Raw genomic sequence first — 25,747 nt, forward strand, 5'->3', positions numbered from 1 at the left:
GTTTTTTTGTATTTTATTTTATGTTTAGCTTCTACTGAACACAGGGGTGTCAAAGGGAGCTGAACAAATATGGGAGCTGAGCTTCCACTGACTTTAGCACAGACGCTGCAGTGCATGTGTCGGAAACAGCCTTAAGCACACGCCTTGATTAAAGTAAGAGCTACAATGTGGGGTAGGGGATGAGATGGGGGTCAAAAAGAAATGCACTTATTTTCATGCAAACATGTTGGGTCCATGCAAAACGAACTCCAATATCCACTTAAAAGTATGCTGGAGTGTTTATCGATTATTTCACCTCAGAAAGGATGCACAACAAACTCAACTCACAGTGTTGCACAGCATGTGTTCTAAAAAGGATTACATTAGAATGAGGTGGTATGATGTACTTTGGCATGGTGAAGTTTTCATAGCATCAAATGTGCCCTGCTCTTACACTTTAAGCAATTATTTTATAAATAACAGTACACATGGGGCATTAGACATTCACACACACTCGCATTATTGTCTTTACATGGAGCACTCATTCTGACAACCGGTAATCCCCCTGCTGGTAATACAGCAGGTTACACTACGTGTTAAGGCGAAAGGGCAGGTCCCACAAATTGCCTCGCTGTTTTTAATTAAGAGTCTCCATTGGGGGCAGCTGCAGATTTACACTTCTATTATATTTAATAGCCATCCCGTGTTAAGCTCGGTTTTCAGAACGTTGGACCGGACGGAAGGGGACGCAGGATGCAGCTAATAGCGTTGCCAGGAACAAAGAGCTTGGTCACAAAATAAAGCATTCTCATGTAAGGTGCTTGGTTTATTCATCCTTCAGGTCGTACCTGTTGGGAAAATCTGAATATTATTATCATCATCGTGTTTAATTTACATAGCGGCAGCAATTTACACAGAGCTTAAAACAATACACGTATTCAGTAGAGGGCCCTGCTCGCAATCTAGCGATGGGAACAAACGTGTCATATGTTAATTTTGCTAAGTAACGGTAGAAATACATTGTACACAAATGAATGGTAATTCAGAGACTTTAATTGAACTGCTATGCAGAAACATCTGTGCATAGTAACGGTACATTGTCCAAGTATAAAATAACGTTTGTATAATAAGAATATACTCACCATTGACTCTGTCCTTTTGAAAGATCCACTTGGGAAAGGTCTATAGAAACCTACAACATGAAGGGAAAAACTAATGATTAAAAAACACACAATTAGTCTTTTTTGGCATTCTTTTTATTATCAAACAGCTTAAAGAGTATTTTGCTTTCCATAGTGCGTGTGAATAATTAAAAAGGTAAGTGTCAGTATAGGTGGCATTTTTATGGCTCCCATATGCCTCAACCACCCATAAGATGGATCTTCATAAAGTTCAACCCGCTGCAGCCAGCTCAAAGGGAACAACCAATAAATGTGGCAGTTAAAATACAAGTGATAACAACAGGCTGCAGAAAGAGTACACAAGACCTCACCTTCCCGAGCAGCTCCTTTTTACTAGACATAAAGGACACACTGTTTTTCACAGATATTTCCAGCTTCCTCTTTGATGCCTCTTCAATTGACATCTCCCATTCAACCCTGCAAAAAACAAACATCACGTCGGGTCAGGTAAACAATGAACTTATACCTTGACACGATGCAGAATATAGACAAAAACGTAAAAACTAGTCGCCAACAGCTGAATTCATCAAAGTATAGTTGAAACGTAAAGAAGCCAACTTATGCATAATATGTCATATTCTAAAGGACCTAAAAGCAGAGAAATCCGACCATGTACTATATATTTTATAAATAACTATATATATATATATAGGCTTCATATTGAGGTTAGTCAACTTTGGCTAGCCTCAAAGCATTATTAGTATATGTACACAATTCAGAACATCTCAGGAGACTCACTTTTCATTAAATTCTGGGTTGCTGGTCCTTTTTCTCACACTGGTTTTGCGTTTCGTTGTACGGGTCTTGTCTGGTTGCAAAACCATTGACAGGTAAGGATCAGGAGGCTCCCGGGATGAAAGGCTCAGGTTTCTGCAGAGAAGAGGTTAGTGGAGCAATTATACATTTATAATAGTGAACAGAACACGCACATGTGCATTTTTTACAGTGGGCAATTGTTTTCATTTTATTATTGTGTTGCTATGTGATTATGTACACATTCTCAACTCAGCCATTGGATTCCAACCAATGAATTCAAGCATTCACTCTAACACTCCAGATCACACAGAACTTACACAAGAATGATCTTTGCAAATAAGGGACGCATACAATTCAAATCATAAACCCAGTGATTTATTTTTCTAAATCTTAATCTCGGAAACATGGCTATATAATATTCTTAACTCTATTGGTAAGTGGATTTTACACATACATAGCCCCCATTTCCAAGACCACAACTGAGTAAATTGTGGATACATAACAAAATACTAACCTATTCAAAAGAAATTTGGCTAATAAAGTCAAATTATATATTCAAACCCTTATGCCATTATTATTAAGGCTGATATCTTGATTAAATAAATTGATAATACAAGACTTAAAGTAGGATTGTTAGTAATGAGGAGGAGAAGACGGTGTTACCTGCAGCTGTGAATCACTGCCACAAGCCTGCCCTCTTTAGCAGGGTAGTATACCGTCACACGAAGCTGTCCCAAGGGAGAATCCGTGGAATTGGGATCACTGTGAAAATAGAAAACATATATGCTGTTCGTTTTAAAGAGATCAGTATATACGGTACAGATGAACAGGTTTAAATATGCTTTTAAAAATATTTCTTACAAAGAAAAAAATCAAACTGTACTGCTGCTCTAAAAATAGTCTTTTTACATAAATTGAACCAATAAGAGTATTTTTACTTATTTATGCTTTCATTTGTTCTAATTGATGAAGTAGAACGCCACAAAGCCCAAACTCAATGTTAAAACAATTACATTTTAGTCCTGCTTCTCCTTAGTCTCCTGTCCCGATATTGTGGAGAAGTTGTGGGGATAAAGGGTAGGTAGGCAAACTTAAGAGCTGAAATCTGCAAGGTCAGATTTGCTTGTTGCTATACTTGGCCTGGCTACAAACACTTCATTTGCATTTACCGTATTTGCTCGATTATAAGACGACCCTGATTATAAGACGACCCCCCAAAATCTGAATATTAACTTAGGAAAAAAAGAAAAAGCCTGAATATAAGACGACCCTAAAGGAAAAAAGTTTTACCAGTAAATGTTAATTCATGTAAACTATTTTTTTTAATAAAAGCTATGATTGAGAAAAATATTTTTTTTGTTTTTATTTCCTTGTATTTTCCAACCTGCCCCCAGTTACGCACATCTGCCCCCAGGCTTGCCACACCAATATGGCACTGTGGCCCATGATATGCCTTTTAACCCTCTATATGCCACTGTGCCCCATGGTATGCCTTTTGACCCCCTATGTGCCACTCTGCCTCCAGAAATGCCTTATACCCCTATATCCCATTCTGGCATTTAGGGGGTTAAAATGCATATTATGGGGCAGAGTGGCATATAGGGAGGTATAAGGCATTCCAGGAGGCAGAGTGGCATTAAGGGAGTTAAAAGGCATTATATAGAGCACTCTGCCTCCAGAAATGCCTTATACCCCTATATGCCACTCTGGCATTTAGGGGGTTAAAAGGCATATTATGGGGCAGAGTGGCATATAGGGAGGTATAAGGCATTTCAGGAGGCAGAGTGCTCTATTAAATGCCCCCTTAACGCCACTCTGCCTCCTGAAATGCCTTATACCTCCCTATATGCCACTCTGCCCCATAATATGCCTTTTAACCCCCTAAGTGCCAGAGTGGCATATAGGGGTGTAAAGCATTCCAGAAATGCCCTACACACACACACACACACACACACACACACACACACACACTTACTTACTTACTTACTTACCGGTGCTTCCAATTTCCTGCTGTATTGCCGGGGCAGCGGGTTGACGTCTCATTCCGCGGCAGCCGGAAGGAGGTGGAGTTGGCAGCGGGGGTTTGTATGCGTCCGTCGCAAATACCTTCCCCGGCTGTCAGCGATCAGGAACTCTGGAACTCTGATCTCTGACAGTCGGGGAAGGTATTTGCGACGGACGCATACAAACCCCCGCTGCCAACTTCACCTCCGGAAGCACCGGTAAGTGCGTGCGTGCGTGCGGGGGGGGGCGACGATAGGAGGATCCAGGTCCCCTGCAGCGGTGCGGGGGATCTGGATCTTAGTCTCCTAATCAGACCTCTATTTGAGGTCTGATTAGAAGACGACCCCGATTATAAGACGAGGGGTATTTTTCAGAGCATTTGCTCTGAAAAAAACCTCGTCTTATAATCGAGCAAATACGGTAATAGTGAGCAGTAAGTATACATGTGAGTTGGTCCTAAGATTTTAAATCTAAAAAATAAACTAGGAAATTGTGGATTGAATCAATGCTCCTTATCTCAGGTGAACGTTTCATTTTGCATCTCACCTATTTGTGTAAGGCAGTCTCTGTCGGAGATCCCCTTGGGTGGAAGAAATAGCAGGGTCGCTGTCTCCCGCTGCAGGCAAAAAGTCAGACGTGTTTTCAGGACTTGGGGGTCTTTGTGGATCACCAGAGGCAAGGCTGAGGGCCTGGAGTTCTGGACTGACATTTGGAGAGGACAGAATCTAAGGGAGATACATTATTAGTAAATACATTTGATAGGATAGTAATCAAATACTTTAAAGCTTTGAACACAATTGTCGCTAACATTTTAAAGAAGGGACCTGAAAAACATAGGTTACTGTACATAGGACTCCATGAATTTTGGTCCACTGAAAGGCATAACACATATCTTCTCTGGCACACATTGGAAAGATATCAATTGCTTTCACTAACATTATATTTTTTTCTTCCTATTAAGAGAGGTGCCTAAACAGATAAAACCCAATGAGCGCATGAAATTATTATCTTGATCTTACCCTCATCTGCAGTCTCATGAGAACCTGACAGTGAGGTCCAGATGAACTCAGCTTAAACCATTTGTCAAGAGTTAGGCAGTCGGCAGTCAGGAGATCAGAAACTGGCATTGTAAGCGACCCCAGAGAATTTTGAGACTCATCACGGACCTGCAATAAATGTGAAAAAGTCAGCCACTGCAAAACAGGAAGATACATCAACAAAGAGGTGTGAAAACATCATAACCTGCAACCAGAAATGGAAAACTGCTAGTCAAGATTCATAATAACCTGGAGCTGTAGAGTTTCGCTAGCAGGGTTCTTGATCAGGAATATAAAGCTTTCGTCCCACACAGGAGACGTGTTCTTCGAAGCTGTCTGAAAAGAAACATAACCCATATATTCAACACAAAATAAAACTCCCCCTCATTGAGTTTGCATTTTGACAACTACCATGTTTATGTTCTACAAACAAAGACAATATTTACCAAAGGCGTTCCCTTCTTTCGCTTCCAGTAGGTTTGAAAACCACAAACACAACAATCAGGAACTGAACAGAAGGTAACTGTTGGAAGCTAGAGATTTTTGAGGACCACAGGTTGAGAAGCTTCCCTAAAACTCAATCACTCATTCAAGACAGAAAGGGAGGAGAAGCTCTGGCTCATCCCTTCCCACTGAGTCAACCTGAGCCATGGATTGGGCTCATTTCCCTTCATATAGCTTACATTTTGCTTAAAAGCATTTTAACAAACAGCTTGGATAAGATACATTAAGTCTCAAGGCCTCCTATTTTTCACAAGTTTCTTCAAACTGAAGGGAGATTCAGACATGAGCCAAGGAAAGAAACTAAAACGCTTCGCTGCACCAAGAGGAGTGAAAGGAACAAAATGTATGTCTCATTCTATTTTTTATGTGGAACCACCAAAATTAACAAATACCATAATGGTAAATGATAAAGATAAACATTTCTCTGTTCTGTTATCCATGAGAACTATGAGTTAGCTTTCTGTAGAATACGTTTATGCTTCTCTGCAGCTTATTACAAAACAGGAATTCAACTGCAACATATATTAACCGTGGACAAATGTTTTCCTATGGAGGCAATACTTTTGCTGTCACATTTACAGTATCCCAGAAATCAAACAAAGAATTATATTGTTCCCATGCCATGGTGGCTACAGCTTCATTGTCTGCTAATGCCAGTTTCTAGTAAATGCCACAAGACAATCTGCAGAAGAGATTCCATCACAGAGACACACCGCCAAATAGCAGATAAGATTATTTGTGAAAAAAAGGCAAATTCTTAAAGCTCAGAGCAATTTTTTGCTTTAGATCAAATTATTTGGGCAGCATTACTTGCTTCTATAGGCAGGTGCCTTTTTTTTAATAGAATGTCTGTTAATGGAGTATTTCATGAAATAAGAGATGAAAAAATAGCATTCAGACGTAAACATATTTCAAGTGTAAGTAATAGTGTTATATAAAAACATTAATTCAAGTCAGATATATTGTAGTTACCTTGGTCTTGTAAGTGACTTTCTTCACAGTTAACTCCGCACTTGCTGCAGGAGATTGTGTACCTTTCCGCATCTGTTTTACAAAGACACCTTCATGAGTTTCTCAACAAAGAACATATATTTTAAAACGATGCCGTTAGAGGTTAGCTATTGCGACTGTGGCGGCAGAAAGCACAGTGTGTTAAAGAGCATGACCAGGAACTTGGAAGAGAAACCCACCGGCAGATCACTGGCTCGTTCCAGATAGACAAAGAGGATGGCTGCAGAGAACTCCTCGCTGTTAGCCGGCTGGGTTAGGCTGTTTATCATCAGCACCTGGGGAAAAAAAAACAAAAGCATCTTAGTGACTTTGCACAGAGGATAAAAACCTTCGCATGGGATAAAAAGTATAAGAACAAGCTACCTGTTCCAGCTGCGCAGCGTCCATGAGAAGAGATAAACACTCAATTCGGACATGAAGCCTCCCAGATTTTACTTCCTGCAAGGGCAGCCACTGAGTGCGATAGACAGGAAGATCGAATTAAATGGTGTCAAGTTTCAGGCAACTATAAAAAAAAATCTATAAAAAAATCTAAATAGAGAACTAAATAAACAAGCTTAGAGGGAAAAACTCATAACTTACAATCTAAAGGGGTTACATTTAGCAACCAGTTTCTGAAGAACGCTTCAAAACCCAGCTACAATTTCCACAGAGGTTAATTTAAGAAAATACATAGCATTTAAAGACAAGAAAAACCTACCATTAAGCAGGTACTAAATCATTTAGTGGCTGGATTTGTCGTCATTTTAAATAATTTCAGCTGTGGTCATACTGATTATACACTGTATGGAATCTGCCTTCACAACACACGGACAATGGTTCTTATACAACATTATCATGGCTCATTTTATAATGCGTGGCTTTAAGATGTAATAAGGCACTTTAAATATATTTGGGGACACCTCACATAGAATACTCTATCCAGTTCTGGAGACCATGGCTTCCAAGCGACATAAATCATTTGGAGATTTTGAAAGTTAGAGGGCTGAGGAGAAATGTGACGTGATTCTAATTCTTTCTAAACAGAGTAAGATTTTAGATTTTACCTCATCGATTGTTTTCATTTTCAGAATGTTCTTCACGTTGACTTTGCAGCTGGAAAAGAATGAGAGGAAACAAAATATAAACATCCTCAAAATGCCAATACTACCATCTTCAGCCAGTTAATAAAGGTAAACCACAGCTGGCAAAATTATGGAAATAAATCACTTGGAAATCTGGGATTTTGGAACGGACCACGGGCATGCTATTTGGATGCATTTAACATGTTACGGAGACCATGCATTCTTTCTAACAGGGGCCAGACATAGAACATTTACTGACCTTCCCAAGGAGTCGTCCGAGTCAATATCTTTATCAAACACACTAAATTCAATGTCCTGTCCTGGAATGTCTGTGACCAATACCTGAAATATAACAGGATTTACTGTGATTCGTTGTATTTTGATTTGAACAAGGTCTACATGATCTTCCTGGATCAGGAGAAAAGGGGCATGGAATATGTATATCATTACCTGCTGGACGGACAGACAGCTATATGTGTGAAGCTGAATCTTAATAAAAAAAAGCTTTGAGTTTTTCTAGAAAACATAATGCTGATAATTTTGAGCCAGTTTTCTACCAGTCACAAATGTGTCAGAATTTAAGAGATCTACTACGCATATATGTTGACATTTAAATCCTCCTATTGGGTCAACATACAAAAAGATATAAAGCTACATATTTTTTACCTTCCTCTCTTTTTGTTCCAATTATCCATATTACTCTCTTAGATTGTAGGAAAGCTCACAGGCAGGGTTCTCCACTCCTTATGCGTATATATGTATTAATGTATATTGGTTATGTATGTGTTAACTGCCCTATTCAAAATTGCACAGCGCTGTATATTAATCATAATAATCTTCAGAAGGAATAGTAGACTCAACTTCAATACCTCAAACGCTTGCTCCCAGCGGGGGTTCAAATTCTCCTTCACCACCTTGGTGCGCACAGATTTTCCTCCTGCTCGTATCACGGTATACGGGTCGGACTTTCCCTTTATCATGCCGCCCATGAAGTTATCCTTGGCAATCAGGTTCTCTGCTTCAAGCACGAACACACGAAGCAAGCTCTGCAAACAGTGTTATTATTACATACATGATGACGCACACAGTTAACACAGCCATGTCCAAAACCTGTGATCTGTGCAACCCAGAAATCCTAAAAGCAACGCGGTACAGAACCTGGAGCAAATATTCCCCGTTGTTTTTAGACTAGTGGACTAGAGACCATTATCTGAAATGGGTACCTACAACAATGCCCAAGTATACATATAATATAATGAGATTATCCTCCTTTAACCCCTTAAGGACAATAGGGGTTTTTACTCGTAGTATATTGCGGGACAATGGCTCTTTTAACGTTTTTCAGTGTTACTGTTTAGCTGTGATTTTCTTCTTTCTCATTTCATGCTCCCACACATATTATATATTGGTTTTTCCAGGACAAACAGGGCTTTCTTTAGATACCATTCATTTTATCATATCATCTAATTTACTATAAAAAAATGATAAAATATGGGGATTTTTTGTTAAAAAAATTACTTTTTCTCACTTTTTAAACAGAAAACCTTTTTTTCCAGATCTGGTAATTCTTCCCCCCACGTGCCATTTCGGGTATCTTTGAAGCCGGCCAATGCAATTTACCCCATCAAATCATATATTTTTAAAAACTAGACACCCCAAGGTATCTGAAATGCTGGTATTTTAACCCTTTCCATGCACTAATTTTACCACCACCCTTGTGAAACTTTATGGTAGTAAATTGTTTTTGTATTTTTTTCACACATGTTGTACTTCAGGTATAAATTTATCGCTCCTGGTATATGTCCCTGTCAAACAATACCCCAATATGTGTTCAGTAACATCTCCTGAGCGCAGTGATACCCCCCATGCATGGGTTTGTAGGGTTATTTGGGAGGTAAAATGCCGCCTTTGTGAGGTGTGTATTTTTTTGCCATTTAGACATCTGCCCCATGTCCCATATTTTCTGGATAGACCCTCTGAACTCAGATCTATTGTTAATGCCATCCTGTGAATGACGGCAACGTCATTCACAGGATGGCACTTGTGGTTGCTCCTCGGAGCAATCACAAGGCGATTGGGGGTCGGGGGGGTTGTGTTGCTACATGCCTCGATACTGAGGCATGTCAGCAACACAGTTTATGCTTAGGAAGCGATTCCGATCGCTTCCTAAGCAGTTTTAGCCGGGCGCCGCCGCCATCTTTGATGATCGGTGCGGCGGCGGCCATTTTTCTTCCGGGGAGGGCTGCCCTCCCCGGATCCACGGTCAGCCTCACTTGTGAGGCTTCCGTGGATGCTGCAAAGCCGCAGCTATTTAACGGGAGCCCGTACATGTACGGGCATTGTCGTTAACCCGTTGCACGGCAACCCCGTACATGTACGGGGATTGTCGTTAAGGGGTTAAACACTTGCTGTTACCTCCGTAGCAAACTTCTCCGGGGGACTGGTTTTTTCGGGTCTCGGAGGCATATCCACACTGGATCCAACTGCAGCCTCTTCAGCCCCAGGGCTCTCGGACTCTGTTATCACAGGGACATACGATGGGTCCAGATGCAGGATCTGTTTACCAAAAACAAGTGACATAAGTGTCTACGACTTGCTATGAATTTTAAGCTGTCACTGTTACGTCACCTGAAGAAACACCAATTGTTTGACTATAACCTATAATCTAACAACACGGTGCCTAAATTCCTGAAATTCTTTAAATATAGCTTTTTGTTGGTTTAGCTGAAGGACACTCTGAGATCACTTATGGATGTTGGATAACGTGTAGTGTTTGCATGAGGAACTGGTTAATAAAACTAGTTCCATACAACATAACTCTACAACTCCAAATTGTTATTGGGAAATACATAAACATGAGAAAACGTATAACAAAAAATAATTAAAAAAAAACCTCTAAAAGACACTAATTTTTAAGAAACACTTTTTATAGATTTATTAAATATATAACAGAGCAAAATAATTTACTGTTGCATAAAATGTAGTTTTTGCTTAATTACCACCATTAAATACCTGTAAACTAATATCATCTGTCCTTTCCATAAATATATGCGTGTATGCACATATGTATAATAATACAATACAATTATACAATTATCGTAATACACATGATTATAAAATCGGTATCAGTTTTAATAGTATGTATATGATGATGTCCTTGAATAGAGTGTGTACTTTTGATGAATGTTGCATTTTACATTACAAACATATCTGCTTAGTGGGGGATATTTTTCAGTCTACAATACGGAGAGCACAGTGTTCGGTCTTGTTGAGTACAGATAAAGAGGTTATCGTTGTTACCCGCATGACAAGTTTCAAGTAGATTCTGCTTCTGGATCCCGAGTTCTCCAGTTGAAACCACTGGTCTAACGTCAGATGATCGGCACAAAGTACCCGAGCAAGCGGTAGAGTCAGCGATCCCAAAGAGTGCTGGCGGTCATCATCTTTCACCTACAAGAATACAAAGACATTGTGCTTGTTTCTCTCCCCTTCTCTCTCATTTCTCTTTAATATCCTCAAAGAGCAGGGCCCTTTTCTCCTTCTGTACCAGTAGGTCTTGATGTGCGTCTTGATTGTGTTGATTTTAATTTAACTGTACACTGTCCTCCTACTGTAGTTGTGCTACAGAATCTGCTGGCGCTATCTCTATATAACGTAATATAGTATACAGAGTAGATACAGCATAAAATGCTTCCTTTAGTTCTGATCTCACCTGTATGTCCAGGTCAAGCAGACTCGGGTCACGAAGGAAGAAGCGGAAAGGCTCTTCCCAAACAGGAGAGCTGGTATTGTGTACAGTCTGTGGGATGAGGAGACATGCCAAATCAAATTGCTGGTCATAAACACCATTCTCATAATGCCCTGGACACTAAATCTTCAAATTATATCTATATGCTGGAGGGGGCTCCAGCCTAATTCACTAACCGGGCACCATTCCTTAAGTTTTAGCTGTGCTGGCTCACCAACATCTAATCAGAATCTAATAAGACAATTCTGTATTCATCCTGGTAACAAATCTAGTCAAGGGAACTATAGAGTTAATTCTCTCGAAAGACCAGCTCTTCCATGATCTCAACATAAGCCAGCGTGATTATTTTGCCAATCCTCAAAAGTACGAGCTGCTTCCAAGACGTACGTTTAATCCTTTTGCCAAGCTTGATGTGTTATGATTTTGTAAGCATGTACAAGGAATTGGTGGGGATGTGATCACAAATTAACGTAACTTGGTGAAAAAGCCAAAAGGTTGCATTGTTTGTAAATCGTATAGAGCTGCAGGGTGTTATGACTACACGAGTGTAATTCATAGAGGCATCAATGCCTAGTTATATACAAAAAAGGGGAAGCACACTCATTCAGATTCCGGGGTGCTTAGTTATGACCAAGAGGCTTAAACTCTTTAAAGTTGAATTCTACGCATACAAAACTATGTCATTATAGTGTTATATTAAACCCCTCAGGTAATGGATCTCAACCACTGCCAGCTGCCCTGTGCTCTTTGACCCTCCATATCATGTACTTTACCTTGCTCTCCTGGGTCATGTCTTGTATGGACAGCTGCACCATTGGGTTTGGTTCCTTCATTGCCTTCTTGAGCTGGTGAAACAAAGATCAATACAATAAATATATTAACAGATCTTAAGTGTAATTTAGGAGGTGTTCAATGAACCAAACATCGATCGATTACTTTGAAAAGAGCTGTTTACCAAGTGTTAACAGTGCTTTTTACTTGACCTAACTTAAAGTTAAAATAAGCTAAATTGTGGCATAAAACAATGTGAGGGATGTTATATTTTGTTTTTGTTAATATATATTTGGATGTACACAAACATAGAAAAAGAATCCCAGCACTCCAACCAGCTTCCAATCTCTAGGACACTTTATTAAGCGAGAGCAAACAAAAAGCAACGTTTCGGCCGAAAACATTCCTTAGGAAGTGAAGAGCTGAAGATATGTGGAAGGTATATTGAACACGTTCAATGCTAAAGGGAAAGTATCGCACACTACTCAGACATACAAAAAGGTGGAGGGTAGTCACACAAAATAAAACATAACATTGCTTCACATATACCAAATATCTAAAAAAGTTATAACACCTATCGATTTGTTCATGGCCACTGCACATTATGGCTACTGAACTACCTCAATGCAACCCATTACATAAATAGGGCGCCTACTGCATTCGTACAAATCACCAACTACTCACAGGTAGGTCTTGTGCTCTATCCAGGTAAATGATCAAGATGGCTGCAGATGGTTCTCCTGTTGTTTTCGAAGAAATCTCTTTGTTAATCTTCATGATCTATGTCAATAAAGTAGGTGAGGGGAAAGTAAGGTCAATGTCACTACAGCTCATAATGCAACTCTGTATTGGTCCATATTGCATGGAATACACATCAAAATGAGCATAGAATGAAGAACATATTGACTGTTAGTGGACCAACTAAACATGGCTCTCACATGATCGCCACTTATAGCCACAATTGTCCTACCAGACCTAATTTACTTAATTATGTATTAAGGGCTAACTCTATTGAGCTTCTCCTGCAAGCTTAGATAAACTGGTCGTGCATAACTCATATGGGCATTTCCATTACAGCAATCTAATGAGTTATGCAAGGCAGCCCTTCTTTAATGAGAAACCTACTAAGTTTGGGCCTTCATAAATCATACTTACACCACTGGTGGTATGTGGAACCTTTAACTAACCTACAAACTCATGATTTAATCGATGAATCCCTAAAGACCAGAGGAGGCGGTAATGCAAATCTCAGCAAGTTGGTGAAATTTCACACCAATAACTAGGGGCATTTCAGTCCTGAACGAAAAAGAATTTCCTAATGCATTATTATTCTGCGAGGAGAAATGTTTTGCCTGACCTTAATGTACATTTAGTAAATAACCTCCTCAGTCGTTGGTGGTTTACTGAATTAATCTGACATCGATGCTGACCTTTCACCTGTGGGCACATTGAATGTGGTGGATTTCATTACCTGCTCAAGTTGCGAAGCATTAGACATAAGAGTGAGCCACTCGAGTCGGAGGTGTACCTGGCCTGTCTTTGTGTTAGTAACAGTGAACCACTGAAAGAGATAAAACAACGTGGTATGTCAAAAGATACTAAAGGCTTCCATGGAAACGCCACAAAGTATTAAACGGTGGTATTGCCTTTAACCTTGTCAAGAATACCAGCTTTCTTCACTTCACCCAGGTCTAACTTCATCCTGACAACGAGAAAGAACAAATAGTAATGTCAACAAAATAAATAAGATCATACACACCTATTTCAAGCCAGTCTAGCCAATCTCACATTGCATATACAAGGAACATACTACTAAACTATTAGTCATATTGCAGGAGGCACAGACATAAAGCCAGAACGTTTTCTCCCGGAGGGTTTTATGGTGTTACGTTTCCACTTTACTCCGTGACGCCACTCACCTGCCCAGGAAGTCATCCTGATCGGGGTCTTTATCAAACAGCTCCACCTCCAGCTCCTGGCCAGGCACCTCATGTACGATGGCCTACAGGTAAAATGTTACAGGCAGTCCTCAAATTAGTCAAGGTATAGATTCTATAAGCATACCTGTCGCTTTTTATTAACAATGAATATCAGAACACTTATGGCTTATACACACGAAGGATTTCATTTTCTAACCCATACAAATGTCATCATATGACTCGTGATGACAAGGAAAGGACAAACAAGACAAAAACACAGTTGTCTGAAAATATTGTTTTTAAAAAACTAGAAACATTTTCAAACATTTTTGTAAACTAATTACTAATCCGATACCTGTATTAAAACATTTGGTGATAGTTCCCCTTTAATGTAATTTTGATACTACTTATTATGATCTAAATAATTTAATATCCACGCATTTTAGGGTTTGTAGATTATACTTTATGTTGAATTCAAGACTTCTGTTCATGTAATAATTATTCTAAAAGAGTTGTGTGTAAGTAAATTTTGGGGTCACACTAATGAATGGTGCATTTTTAGGATGTAGTCCTCAAGTCCAGGTGGACATAACCTTGCACATAAATGTGTTCGGGGCACTATAGGTATATATAAAAGGCTTAAAATAAGCTAATGTGAATAAATGTACTTTATTTCTCAAAAGTGTAGATGGCAACTTTAGTCTGAGAACTCATCTTCATAATGACAATAGCCTCCAAGAATAACAAGGAAAATTCACTCTGTGATCAACAACAAAAGTCCAATATGCTGGCAATAGTAGTATAGGAAAGTGTTCATACCTCATACATCTCATTCCAGACAGGATTAAGATTCTCATTAATAATCCGGCTGGTGAACACCTGAGTCCCCACGCGAACAATAGCATAAGGATCTGACTTCCCGGCAATCAAGCCCTTCACCTTGAAGTCCTTTGCACTTAGATCCCGGGCTCTCAACAGATGGATACGAACAATGCCCTGGGAAAAGGGAGAGTAGGGTTTTTAATCCGACAGCGTGGTCTGTACCTTATGGGAGATTTCTTAAAACTCAACTCGCTTATTTAGCTATGCATTATGAAGGCCCATCTCAACCCTACTCGCCGGAGAATCTTACCAAGGTTTTCCCTTCATAATGTAGAGAGAATTGGGGAGTTAAAATGTTTAACTCTCCTGCAATCTCCCCATGAGTTAATACACCCTACTAAGGGGTAAAGAGAAAGATGGACAAACAACATAAGTTAAAGCAACACGTTTAAACCAGAAATGTGTGGAAATGAGGGACTAAGAGGTGATAAATGTACATTAGAAGTTGAGACTATACCCTTGGTAAGGGGGCACGCAGCTCTGCCATGTGAAGGTCCTTTGCTAAAGGAATAGCCAGGCGATTTGGCAGCACCAAGTACCCAGAAATCAGGTCCATGATCATGGTGTCCGACATGGTACTAGAAGCAGATAACAGCTCATCAATTACAAAGAAAAGCATCACAAAAACTTGCCCGAAGGCAGAGGTTAACACATGACAGGAGTGGCCGAATGAAAGAGGAAAATGCGAGAATATTTGACGAGCAGGAATGTTTAGAGAACACCAGGGTCATCAGGGTGAGATTCACTTACTTGAGTCCAGGGATATCAAGCAGGTTTGTGAGCCCAGTCCAGTTTAAGTCCAACATCTGCCACAAAAGGAAAATAACACAACACTAATCATTAACAAAAGTATTATAATGGTGTGGAGGTACCCGAGTACCGTCGAGGCTTATTTTGATTCACACTAATTATATATGATCTCTCCTGTTATCCTCAGGGTCCTTGTACACATTCACATATCTATCTATATATAAGATCATGGTAGTCGTGGCTCAAATTTTCCCCTCGGTCTCTCTTTTCACCCCCTCTTCCTTGAACAAGTTAGCACAAAGCTGAACATGCATAAACACCACCTATATGTGGAGAACATTCTCATGTGTTGTAGTTATGATGTATGCCAGATTAAGGCTGCCTCTATCAGAGGCATTTGAGGATTTTTATAAATAACATAAAAAGAAAAAAGAATAGAACAGTATTGGTCCAAGCAAGCATGGAGTCTTTAGTCAAAGGTTATACTGTATACTAAGCTCTTCACGGCAGGGTACCTATAATAAATAAGTCATAATCTGTACGACTACTGTATAACTGCACTTATTGTACCCCACCATATTATAATTGTAAACTATAATATGTCAAGTACATAAAAATATAGATTAGCTGCACACATTTTATTAACATATTAGCACAGAAAAAGATATAGAGTCACTGAAGAAGCCTTCAGATGGAAATAAGAGAACTCTAAGGTCCTGAAAGCTTATGTCTTTTTCTATGTTGACCCAATAAAAGGTATCACCTTTGACTCTATAAACAGCCGAACTTGCCCACCACTGAGTAGTGTCATTCCGAAAATCTAGCACAGTTTAATATAGATTCCTACTCAATGCGAAGAAGTTTGTAGTAGATGGTAGCACCAAAATCATTTTATAACTGTACTATTTATGGTTCAGTATTAAATTGTAACTTTGAACTTATACATTGTATAGAAATCCTACCCGTTTTAGTGCTATTATCTACTACATTGCATTGTTTTTATTGGGAATATTTGGTAATTGCTCCAATTACAAGTAAAATAAAATAATTTTAGGCATGGATATAACGACACAAGGTATATCACTTTTTGATTCCCTTTCCATGGTTCCGAGGGCTCCCTAATAACTTATTATCAGGTGTTTTCACTATTGACCTACCGGCCGTCGGATGAAGAATATCGTTATTGCGCCAATGATAGGAATATCGCCAATTAGTGGTTCCAAAATAACACGCAGCATTCCATGTAACTGCCAAAAAGAAATCAAAACTAAATGATTACGTATAGAGAGCGAGAGGAAAAGAACATTTACAAACATTTGGAACATGCAGCAAGGTGATAACTTTACCAAGTTTATGTATTTCATCACCGCTCATCCAGATGTCACTCACCTGCACCCCTTTAACTCCAGCTTTACAAAAATATTTCTTTATTTCTACATCGATTTCCATGTCGCCAACGTAACTGTAGAAAAAGGAAACCTATAGGGTTAGGGATATAATTTGCTCAGCGCTGGTTGAACGCACGTTGTCATTATTCAATAGTTTACCTGAGATGCAGGTCCAGGATTATCTGATTCTTGCCTTGTTCAGTGTGAGCTTTCACGCCGATCACCTTTGGCGCCTGAGAAACACAAAATAAATTATAATTAGGTAAATACACACCGAAAGGGATCAGAGAAGGTGAACAATATGGTCATGGTTTTGTTTGTTTCTGTAAGTCAGTAACCTGCTTTTTTCGGAATAAATTCATAGCTGTTATGTTCATCTCAGATAGACGAGTTCTTCACTTTCCTAGCTAATGCTGATCATGTAGCCTCACCTCGATTGTTTCTTTTTGCCTTCAAAAGACAATAAAATATTTTATATGAAGGAAATCCTAGTTACATTTCCTTCATTACTCTTCTGCATCTGTTGTCTCTGTTCCTCTGTTAATATAAAATAGTAATATAAAAAGAGAAAAACTTGGCACGGAACCTATTATTAATCTCACCCAGACATTTGAGATCTAGTCTGTAGCATTTGCGTGCCAATTTTAGGCATATTCCTAAGCTTATCAAGTGGTTCAGTGGAAGAAGTTGGCTACAGGCATGGCAGCATGCTTCAAAAGTCTAACGCTGATGCGTCTTTGATGGCCGTTTCCTTACCTTCTCTCCAACGTTGATTTTGGTGAAGTAGAAGGTTGACAGGTGAGTATTTGATGAGCGGACTGCAGGGGCTATAGTATCTGTTAGCAGCTTTTCCAAGTACTGGCCAATAAATGGCCACATTTGTGACAGAAACTGGGTAGGAAGAAACAAAAAATGATTTTTAATTTGAATGTCACGCTGTCATAAGTCTAATGCAGATATTTACAAATTAATTTGTCTAGGAGGAAAAATAAGGAAAATAATGCAAAATAATCATTATATATATATATATATATATATATATATAAGATAATAAACATCAAAATCTGCATTTTCCACTGTCTAACTATATCAATAGAATGCAACAGAAGAGCGTCTTACATTCAATTCCACCCAAATGGACATCGTGTCTCTCGACATTTAATTGATGATGAAGTGGAAAGTATTTAAATTATGAATTCGCACAGAGATAACATACACATCTCTTACCTTGTTTAGCCATTCAGCTTTCTCTATATCAGGGAACGTGACCTAGAGAAATACAGAAATAACATTAAAACCTGAGCTATGTGAATTCACTCTGTATAAATCAAGAAGTCTCAAAGTAACCAGTCCCTGTGATCAAAAGCCCTAACGTCTTTCCAGTAGGTAACTATAATTAATACGGGGCAGAAGCAAAGAATACACAACTTTGGCTAAAAGTTGTACTTAGCTTTTTCAGTTCTCTGAGAAGACATGATGGGTGTAAATGCACATTGGTACATGAGCTTAAGGGTTCACGGTATGCGAGTACACAACATAGCTCCTTTGGTGGTGATTATATAACACTGGTTCTCTAATATGCTAATGTGTGTAACTCCCTACCCCCATACCATTGGTTTCTGTCAGTTCCTTAACACCTAAAGTGTGACTGTCTTGTGCTTATGATAGCATCAGTTTACAGAAGGGGGGCCAAGACAAAGCAACCCAAGTGTGATGCTGTATGGGGAAGCAGCTGATAAAGAAAAAGAGAAGTATCTTTATAGGCAGATAAAAATGGCAATATATATGGACATATTTCATAACACATATGGTCATATTTCATAACATATTTATGTAAATAATACAATGATATATTTTAGAATTATATCCTCAAACTGTTGTGCCTCAACTTCTATCAGCCTCAACCAGTCAGATGCTTCAGGTATGCTATGCCCGATAAGTTGCTCATAAGTACCAGTAGGACATGTAAGGCAATATCTCACCTCTGAGCAGGGGTAGGCACTAGCATTGGTCATGGTGGACAATTACTGGGGTCTGTGGTGGACATTTTGACGATGTTCTATGGGCCTTCACATGTACGGATATTTTGCCTATCCCTGCCCCTGAGGGTGTTACGAACAAGATCCCAGCTCCGCTGGAATTGTATACTCAAATTCTTAACTACAAAGGGGACACAGTACCCATAATTCTTCTACTGGTCAGTAATACACCGACAATCTGAGAGCCAAAAACACCAGTTTCCTAATGGAGTGATCAATATGTTACGTTATTAATAGGTGCCGGTATTCTATGTTTAGAATGGTGTTCTCTTTACTTATTGAATTCTGCTACAGAGTTTGTCTCCCCTACATACGCTTACAAGTTTTCTGTTACCAAAAGACTACTGATCAGTTTAATCTAACAGGTGGCCATTTCTCAGAAAACAGGATGCCCTGCTACAATGAAAGCCACAGAAAGAATAGAAAAGCCAAAGCAACCTGCTGTTTAGGCTTCTGGGCCTGTGGTCTGCCACCACATCCTTTTTCAGGCGTGGCACCAAGTTTGCCTTCTCTCAATTGAGCAGTTTAAATTAAAGTTGTATATAAAATGACCAATATAGTTAAATTTGATATTGGTATTACAATACATTGCAAGTCGAACTGTCTTGACTAAAAGTTAACTGATTCGGACTGCAATATTTCCTATGTGTATAGAAATGCCCTATTTTTTATGTAAAGAAAAAAGTAAAGCAGGCAAAACTCTCACTAAAGAAAGTCGACAGGAGAATTGTGGTTTCAGCTCCATCACTTCCCTATACATTATGAAGGTCCAACCCCAGCAAACTTTTACTGCAGAAGAGCTTGGCTTACGCCGTATACCGTATAGTAATATTAGCTGAGAAAGTCCAAAAAGTTTCTTAAACTACGTAACTATGCATTATTAGTGACAGTTTATCCCTTCTTGCTAGACAATGCTATATAACAAAGATCTACTTCCACAATGCAGTGCATGGTGGATGATTTTTTGTGGCACTAAGTTTATTTTTGAACTGTACTATCGTTGGTCATTGGTCTTTATTTAATGCAACTTAACAGAGAAGTGTTAGCTCTTAAATCTGCAGCAAACACGACATGATGTGCTGAGACATCTGCAGAAACAAGGCTCTTTGGGGGGGGTGAGTCAGGGAGGAGAACAGAGCAGATGGTGCAGCTTGGATGTTCATCGCTCAGCTTACTACCTCAAATCATCTAGTTTCATTACCTCAAAATGAAAAACTTTGGACAACAACATTGTTTTTTTTACGATTTCAGGCTTTTCACGAGTCGTGATTTTGATTTCACTAAACATTATAGATGCATTAAACCCCAACCTTGTGCGTTTGCCAGGAGAGCAGCCATCCTACCTTGCTGTTTACCAGATCATTATTATACCACCCCAGTGAGTGGTAGGAGATTAACTACAATTTTAGTATGCTAGAAGTTCCAAAAACTTAAAAGTAACCTTTACTGAAAAATAGCATGAGTAACGATAATAGGGATGCTGAGAAAGGACAACATTTTATTTTATTAGTGGATCATATAGTGACAAGCTGAATAAACTTGTTATAACAGTTGCCTTCCCCGGTCAACACAAACAGGCTTTTATATGACTAGTGAGCAAATTAAATAACACTGCTGGCACACATTTTACATTTCCCTCATTTTCCCAGCATTTCAGCCTTTTCTGGAATGATGTTGAGAACCTAGTATAATCAAAGTACTTATCTACACAATATTCTACTAGTACTACTAAAATAATGCACAATAAATTCAATCCATGGTGGAAGGTGTATTGCCCCTTTTTAATGCTGAACAAGCTGTTTTGACTATGACCTCAGACAGAAGCTCAGCTGCGAACTTCCATCCCCAAGTATCCTGTAAACCACAGGTTCATCATGTGATATAGTACACGGACGCTCCTGCTTACTATTCACGTAAAGAGTCAGTCTTAAGTACATAGTTACTTAACCCCATACATATTTCTTCTAATTACACAATTTAATTCTGGGACAGGACATTGTCCTGAAATGAGATTGCCCAGGAGACAGGATAGATTGGAAACCATCTAATGAAGACCTGAGGTCTCCAAGGTTATGCAACTCTATATGTTCTTCTATGTTGGCCCAATAAAAAGGTATCAACTAAACACGGTGTGACCTTAAGACTCCATTTTCTTCTGGGCTAATATGGAAATATCCAATTTACTTAGTATGACTAATACAGAGTAAGATAACAAGAACACTGGAAAGAGGCTGAGAAAAGAGTCCTCCGCAACATGGTGAGATATAGAAGTTGGACATCGTCACCATTCAAGACTGGTCTCTGCAGGTTCCTAGAGGAGCCTCTCTTCTATAATGTACTGCAGCCATCAGATGAGCGATATGCCTTAACTTTCTTTCCATAATATATTCACAGATCATCTCAGACTCTGTTTTTAGAAACAGCAGAGAACAACAATATCCAGATTAATTATTAATATTGTCCAATGCATTTTGCAACAAACAATTCTAAACAAAGACAGAACACTCAACAATGAACACTTTTCTTTTGTATCTAAAATGCTTTTGGGTATTTTTGCGCCTAGCAATCAGAATGACTGAACTCACGCTACTAATTTATGTTGTGGTTTGTAATATGATTGTAACACTTGTCTGCTGGTTGGCAGCTGGCGGGAGCTGCAACAGTACGCAACGGTACACCCACGATGCACGAAGGGGAGACGGAAAACAAGGTCGCTTGCAGTCATAACAGGCAAAAAAATATATTTTGTTTAATAGTATTGAGTATTGTCGGGCAGTGAATGGCCGTTAGTTATAAAACAAGGGGTATATAGAACACTTTTCTAACTGGTGCAGCCTAAGGAGAGCATGTCATATGGGTGTACCGCAGCTTACGCTCGCTGCCAGAACAATCTGTCCTAGAGGCAGCAGTTTCTAGATACAATGAGATGTGACCATGTGATAGTCGGAGTGGCAGGGCTCAGATCTGCGGTGGCAACCCGCCCCAGCACGGCAGGGAACAGCTGCCAACATCCTGTTTTGCACGTTAATCTAACACATCTACATGAAGAGTAAGCAAACACAGGAGTGGACAAGAGACGTGTTTGGTAGTCTTGAAAACCTTCAAAGGAGACAGAACCTAAATTATGAAAGCCTGTGTTTTTCCATCTCGGTAATTGGACACCACCCAAGTATTAAAAGGAAAAACCCTTAGTTTACATAATTCTGCCTGTACTTACGAAGAACTGCTATTTTCTGAGACATGGGACACTTATCAGGCAGATGGGCCGCCAGATTCACTGCAAATAAGGTCCACTAAACAGAAGCCATGGCTTCACCCTTCCCCTCCACAAATATTTACATACAAGGACAACAAGGGACTGGAAAGGCCATTAACCTATATTACTATATCACTGATATACATTAACAAGTTGCCATACAGCACCAAAGTAGAGAGGCCTTGTAAGCAAGGTCAAAAGAAAAATGTGCCCTGAAAGCAGAGCAAAGCAATGAGCAATGGTCACTTTTCCATAGAATGCATGTCTGATGCGTTACTGACCGGCCCTTTCAAAGTGCTGTCCTGCAGTATATGGGATGTATAAGGCCACAGGCTGCTAATCAATTACGGGTATACGTGTCACACAAAAAAGTGGTCGCCTCGTCAGATAAAATACTATCTAGCGTAATTTCATTGTGGCGTATTCTAAAATTGTGTTATTTCATAACTTGTAATTTTGGGTTTTTCGCTGCCTGATGTTGCACACTCCCCTCCCTCCAGTCTTCTTGAAACGCATCCTTGTTTGGTCTGCATCCCTCCATGCACAGTCACCCTGGTAGCGGGAACAGCTGTACACGAGGCATGGGGGAGGAGACGGCAGACTGACCGGCTCAAGAATAAAAAAAAAAAAAAAAAAAAAAAAAAAGCGGGATCATTCCAGGTTTACTGATGAATATCCAGAATTCACAGCCACGGACAGCTAGGTAGTACTATAGCACTATGAAAAGTATACCGGACACTATAGTACAGGTTATAATGAAATGAAGGATAGAAGAAAAGGTAGAACTCTTGGTAGGACACATCAGCTAAAAAGTCGCAGTTCACCTCCTAAAATGGAGAAAAAAAAAAAAAGTGGCCTATTTTTAGTCTGTGGTTGTGAGTAATAATTTCCCGTCACTGGCTGGGTCTGCTGCTAAGAATGTATAATATAATGTATATGAGAAGTTCTTCCCATCCATAGCACTACTACCGAGCCAGCAGGATCATACTGTAATGGAACGTTATTCCCACGAAATGGGGAATATGAACTCGGAACTCACAGAACTAGCAGCATGACGAGAGGAGACGGGGGAGGAGGGCTCCGGGGAGGAAGAAGGGAACTTTATCCCAAAATAGGCTGCAGCAAATAAAACAGTAACGTGCATTACATTCCGATCATCATTTAGTAAGATGCCGTTCGATGAGAATATGTTTTTAGACACTAATGATCCACTAGCCTGTGGAATCCTATCTTAGTTTTAGACACAGAATTAATACAAATTAAATTTATAAATATTCCAAAAGTCTACTTTTTAAATATACTGTATGTTTATATGGGGGGCAAAGATGTCCGAACTGGTCTTCTTGAACCTTTAACTTCCCCATCCCACCGGGAAGGTCATGGTGGACAAGGGGGTGCACAGCTGGGGGTGCATGCATCCCATAGGAGATTTTTATATTATTTAACCCCCTCATCCCCATTAGCAAGGCTTCAGGGACAGAGGGATATAAAGATAAAATCACTTTGTATCTGATGCAAGTTGAAACTTAATGTTGCAGGAAACATGCATTTTTTTTTTTTATTTATTATGGCTAGTTGGTTTTAGTGGACTTGCCCAACCCGTGACAGTTTGCCCCCTCTCAAACTTGCATTCCTTGTAACTTTCACACCTTAATGAATAGACTTGTTTATGTTCTGCGCAGGCTTTGCCTACAGATGCTGAAAATACCCTCAAAAGTACAATTGTTCCCTTGACGAGGAAATGAAACAAGACTATTTTATCAATTCTATTCCTGTATAAAACCGTAACGAAACACTACATGTAAGTCCCGGGTGTTGGACTATAATTTATAGTTCGTAATTCCGAATGATGGAGGCCGATGAAGCCGTGTTCAGACTTCACCATCCTGCTATTTATGTGTCACATACAGGAAGTGACATCATTGTGTGTCCGAATCTATAAATGGGATGCACTTCTACTGCTTCTGCTCTCAGATGAGTAAGGCGTGGTGACTTCCTCTGGCAAATTGTGGCAAAAAACCCAAAACTTAACATGATGAGAACATACAAACATATTATCCAAAATATGCAATTTAATCATTTTTCCTTTTCATAGCTACTGCATTCAAAACTAGAAATAGAAGAAAAAGTAACTGCTGTAATAGCTCCTCACATTTGGTCTTTTTGTTAGAGATGCAAAACTTCTCATCTCCCGGTTACCTATTGTACAGCTCCGTGGAATATGATGGAGCCAACACAACGGGTTTCAGAGAAACAATGCTTGGGCTCCCAAGCCCCATGGTGTGGTAAATGAATCTCTAGCAACCAAACGCAAATTAGTGTCCAGATATTCTTATCTTAAGCCTTTCCCCAGCCTTTGAACAAGGACCTATCCAACTGTTTATAAACAATGTTGTGTTAGTCTGACCCCCTTGACCTGTGGGGTGGAAAAAACATGGGGCCGTTAATTGGCTCATCTCATTCTCAAAGGTCTGCAGAAACTAGAAGAATGGAACAAATTACACAGAACTCAAAATAAAGTTTGATAACAAGCCAGCGAAAATACGACTCCATAAATGTCTATACAAGGAATAGAAAGATCTTGCAGATTTGTGTGAAGGTCTACAAGAGAGTAAATGAGCGTCACTAATCCAATGGCCTTTGTTACAGTGTAGTTGGCAGAGTGGATTTAAAGGGACACTCCGGCTAAATGCTGTGCAGGAGAAGAGATCGGCCAGGCACACCTCGCTGTACGTGATATACTCTCTAGTCGGCTCCAACACTGGCTTGTGTGAAAGCTGGCTGCAGGGATCCGGGGATCCGTTCAGAGTCCAGAGAACATGCGTGGAAAGTGCTGCCATTGATTTCAATTGGAACACTTTCCAGCAACTGATTGACTGCCTCAAGCAGCCAATCAGTGGCAAGAACGGTCAAATCACGGACGAGGTAAAAGCTTTAATTGTATTTTTGTTTTGGGAAAATGCATATTAAAGTAGATTTGGGAGAATTACGATGCATTCTTCTTTACAGCGGGTGCCTGGGGCATTACACTATCCCTTTAATAGGTTTTCCATGCATACAGTCAATAGCATAATTTGGCAAATGGCTAAGAAAGCAAGATTTACCCATATTGGCCCTAATATAGGCCGCACTTTTTCCCCCCACTTTAAGTCTTTAAAGTGGGGGTGCGGCCTATATTCGGGGTCTAGCGTCCGACGCCCGGGACATGCAGTTCCGGGCGCCGGGCAGGCAGCAGGGTTAGGATACAGATCCCCCGCAGCAGTGCAGGGGACCCGTATCCTACTCTCCTATACGCTCAGACAGCCTCCCCTGCCAACACTTTCCACGGAGGAGGGGGCCAGCACGGGAGATTGTCTAAGCGCATCGCGCAGGCGATCACCAGCTGCGGCAATGCGCATAAACGACCTCCGCTGCCGGCGCGTCTGCTCGATGTGCTTTAACACACGAGGGGAGTCCCG

The 25,747-nt window shown here is 39.8% G+C and overlaps 1 protein-coding gene across 1 annotated transcript in view; it reads right to left on the reverse strand.

Moving 5' to 3' along the window:
* The window catches only part of ESYT1 (extended synaptotagmin 1), a 29,114-nt gene continuing 3,367 nt past the window's right edge, over positions 1 to 25,747 (reverse strand). Inside the window, exons 2-31 of the mRNA XM_053455625.1 lie at positions 18,222 to 18,263; positions 17,751 to 17,885; positions 17,154 to 17,227; positions 16,996 to 17,068; positions 16,764 to 16,853; positions 15,607 to 15,662; positions 15,314 to 15,434; positions 14,794 to 14,970; positions 13,975 to 14,057; positions 13,709 to 13,757; positions 13,527 to 13,616; positions 12,740 to 12,835; positions 12,058 to 12,129; positions 11,249 to 11,335; positions 10,837 to 10,986; positions 9,952 to 10,092; positions 8,406 to 8,582; positions 7,796 to 7,878; positions 7,519 to 7,567; positions 6,836 to 6,925; positions 6,652 to 6,747; positions 6,434 to 6,505; positions 5,207 to 5,293; positions 4,940 to 5,086; positions 4,467 to 4,645; positions 2,580 to 2,678; positions 1,899 to 2,030; positions 1,472 to 1,577; positions 1,122 to 1,171; positions 1 to 827 (exon numbers count right to left, since the gene is read on the reverse strand). Of these exons, the coding sequence (XP_053311600.1) occupies positions 806 to 827; positions 1,122 to 1,171; positions 1,472 to 1,577; positions 1,899 to 2,030; positions 2,580 to 2,678; positions 4,467 to 4,645; positions 4,940 to 5,086; positions 5,207 to 5,293; positions 6,434 to 6,505; positions 6,652 to 6,747; positions 6,836 to 6,925; positions 7,519 to 7,567; positions 7,796 to 7,878; positions 8,406 to 8,582; positions 9,952 to 10,092; positions 10,837 to 10,986; positions 11,249 to 11,335; positions 12,058 to 12,129; positions 12,740 to 12,835; positions 13,527 to 13,616; positions 13,709 to 13,757; positions 13,975 to 14,057; positions 14,794 to 14,970; positions 15,314 to 15,434; positions 15,607 to 15,662; positions 16,764 to 16,853; positions 16,996 to 17,068; positions 17,154 to 17,227; positions 17,751 to 17,885; positions 18,222 to 18,263 (2,925 nt within the window). The 3' untranslated portion in view covers positions 1 to 805. The remainder of the gene's footprint in view (positions 828 to 1,121; positions 1,172 to 1,471; positions 1,578 to 1,898; positions 2,031 to 2,579; positions 2,679 to 4,466; positions 4,646 to 4,939; positions 5,087 to 5,206; positions 5,294 to 6,433; positions 6,506 to 6,651; positions 6,748 to 6,835; positions 6,926 to 7,518; positions 7,568 to 7,795; positions 7,879 to 8,405; positions 8,583 to 9,951; positions 10,093 to 10,836; positions 10,987 to 11,248; positions 11,336 to 12,057; positions 12,130 to 12,739; positions 12,836 to 13,526; positions 13,617 to 13,708; positions 13,758 to 13,974; positions 14,058 to 14,793; positions 14,971 to 15,313; positions 15,435 to 15,606; positions 15,663 to 16,763; positions 16,854 to 16,995; positions 17,069 to 17,153; positions 17,228 to 17,750; positions 17,886 to 18,221; positions 18,264 to 25,747) is intronic.

The sequence above is a fragment of the Spea bombifrons genome, chromosome 2 (assembly GCF_027358695.1).
Source record: "Spea bombifrons isolate aSpeBom1 chromosome 2, aSpeBom1.2.pri, whole genome shotgun sequence".
NCBI classification, from domain to species: domain Eukaryota; kingdom Metazoa; phylum Chordata; class Amphibia; order Anura; family Pelobatidae; genus Spea; species Spea bombifrons.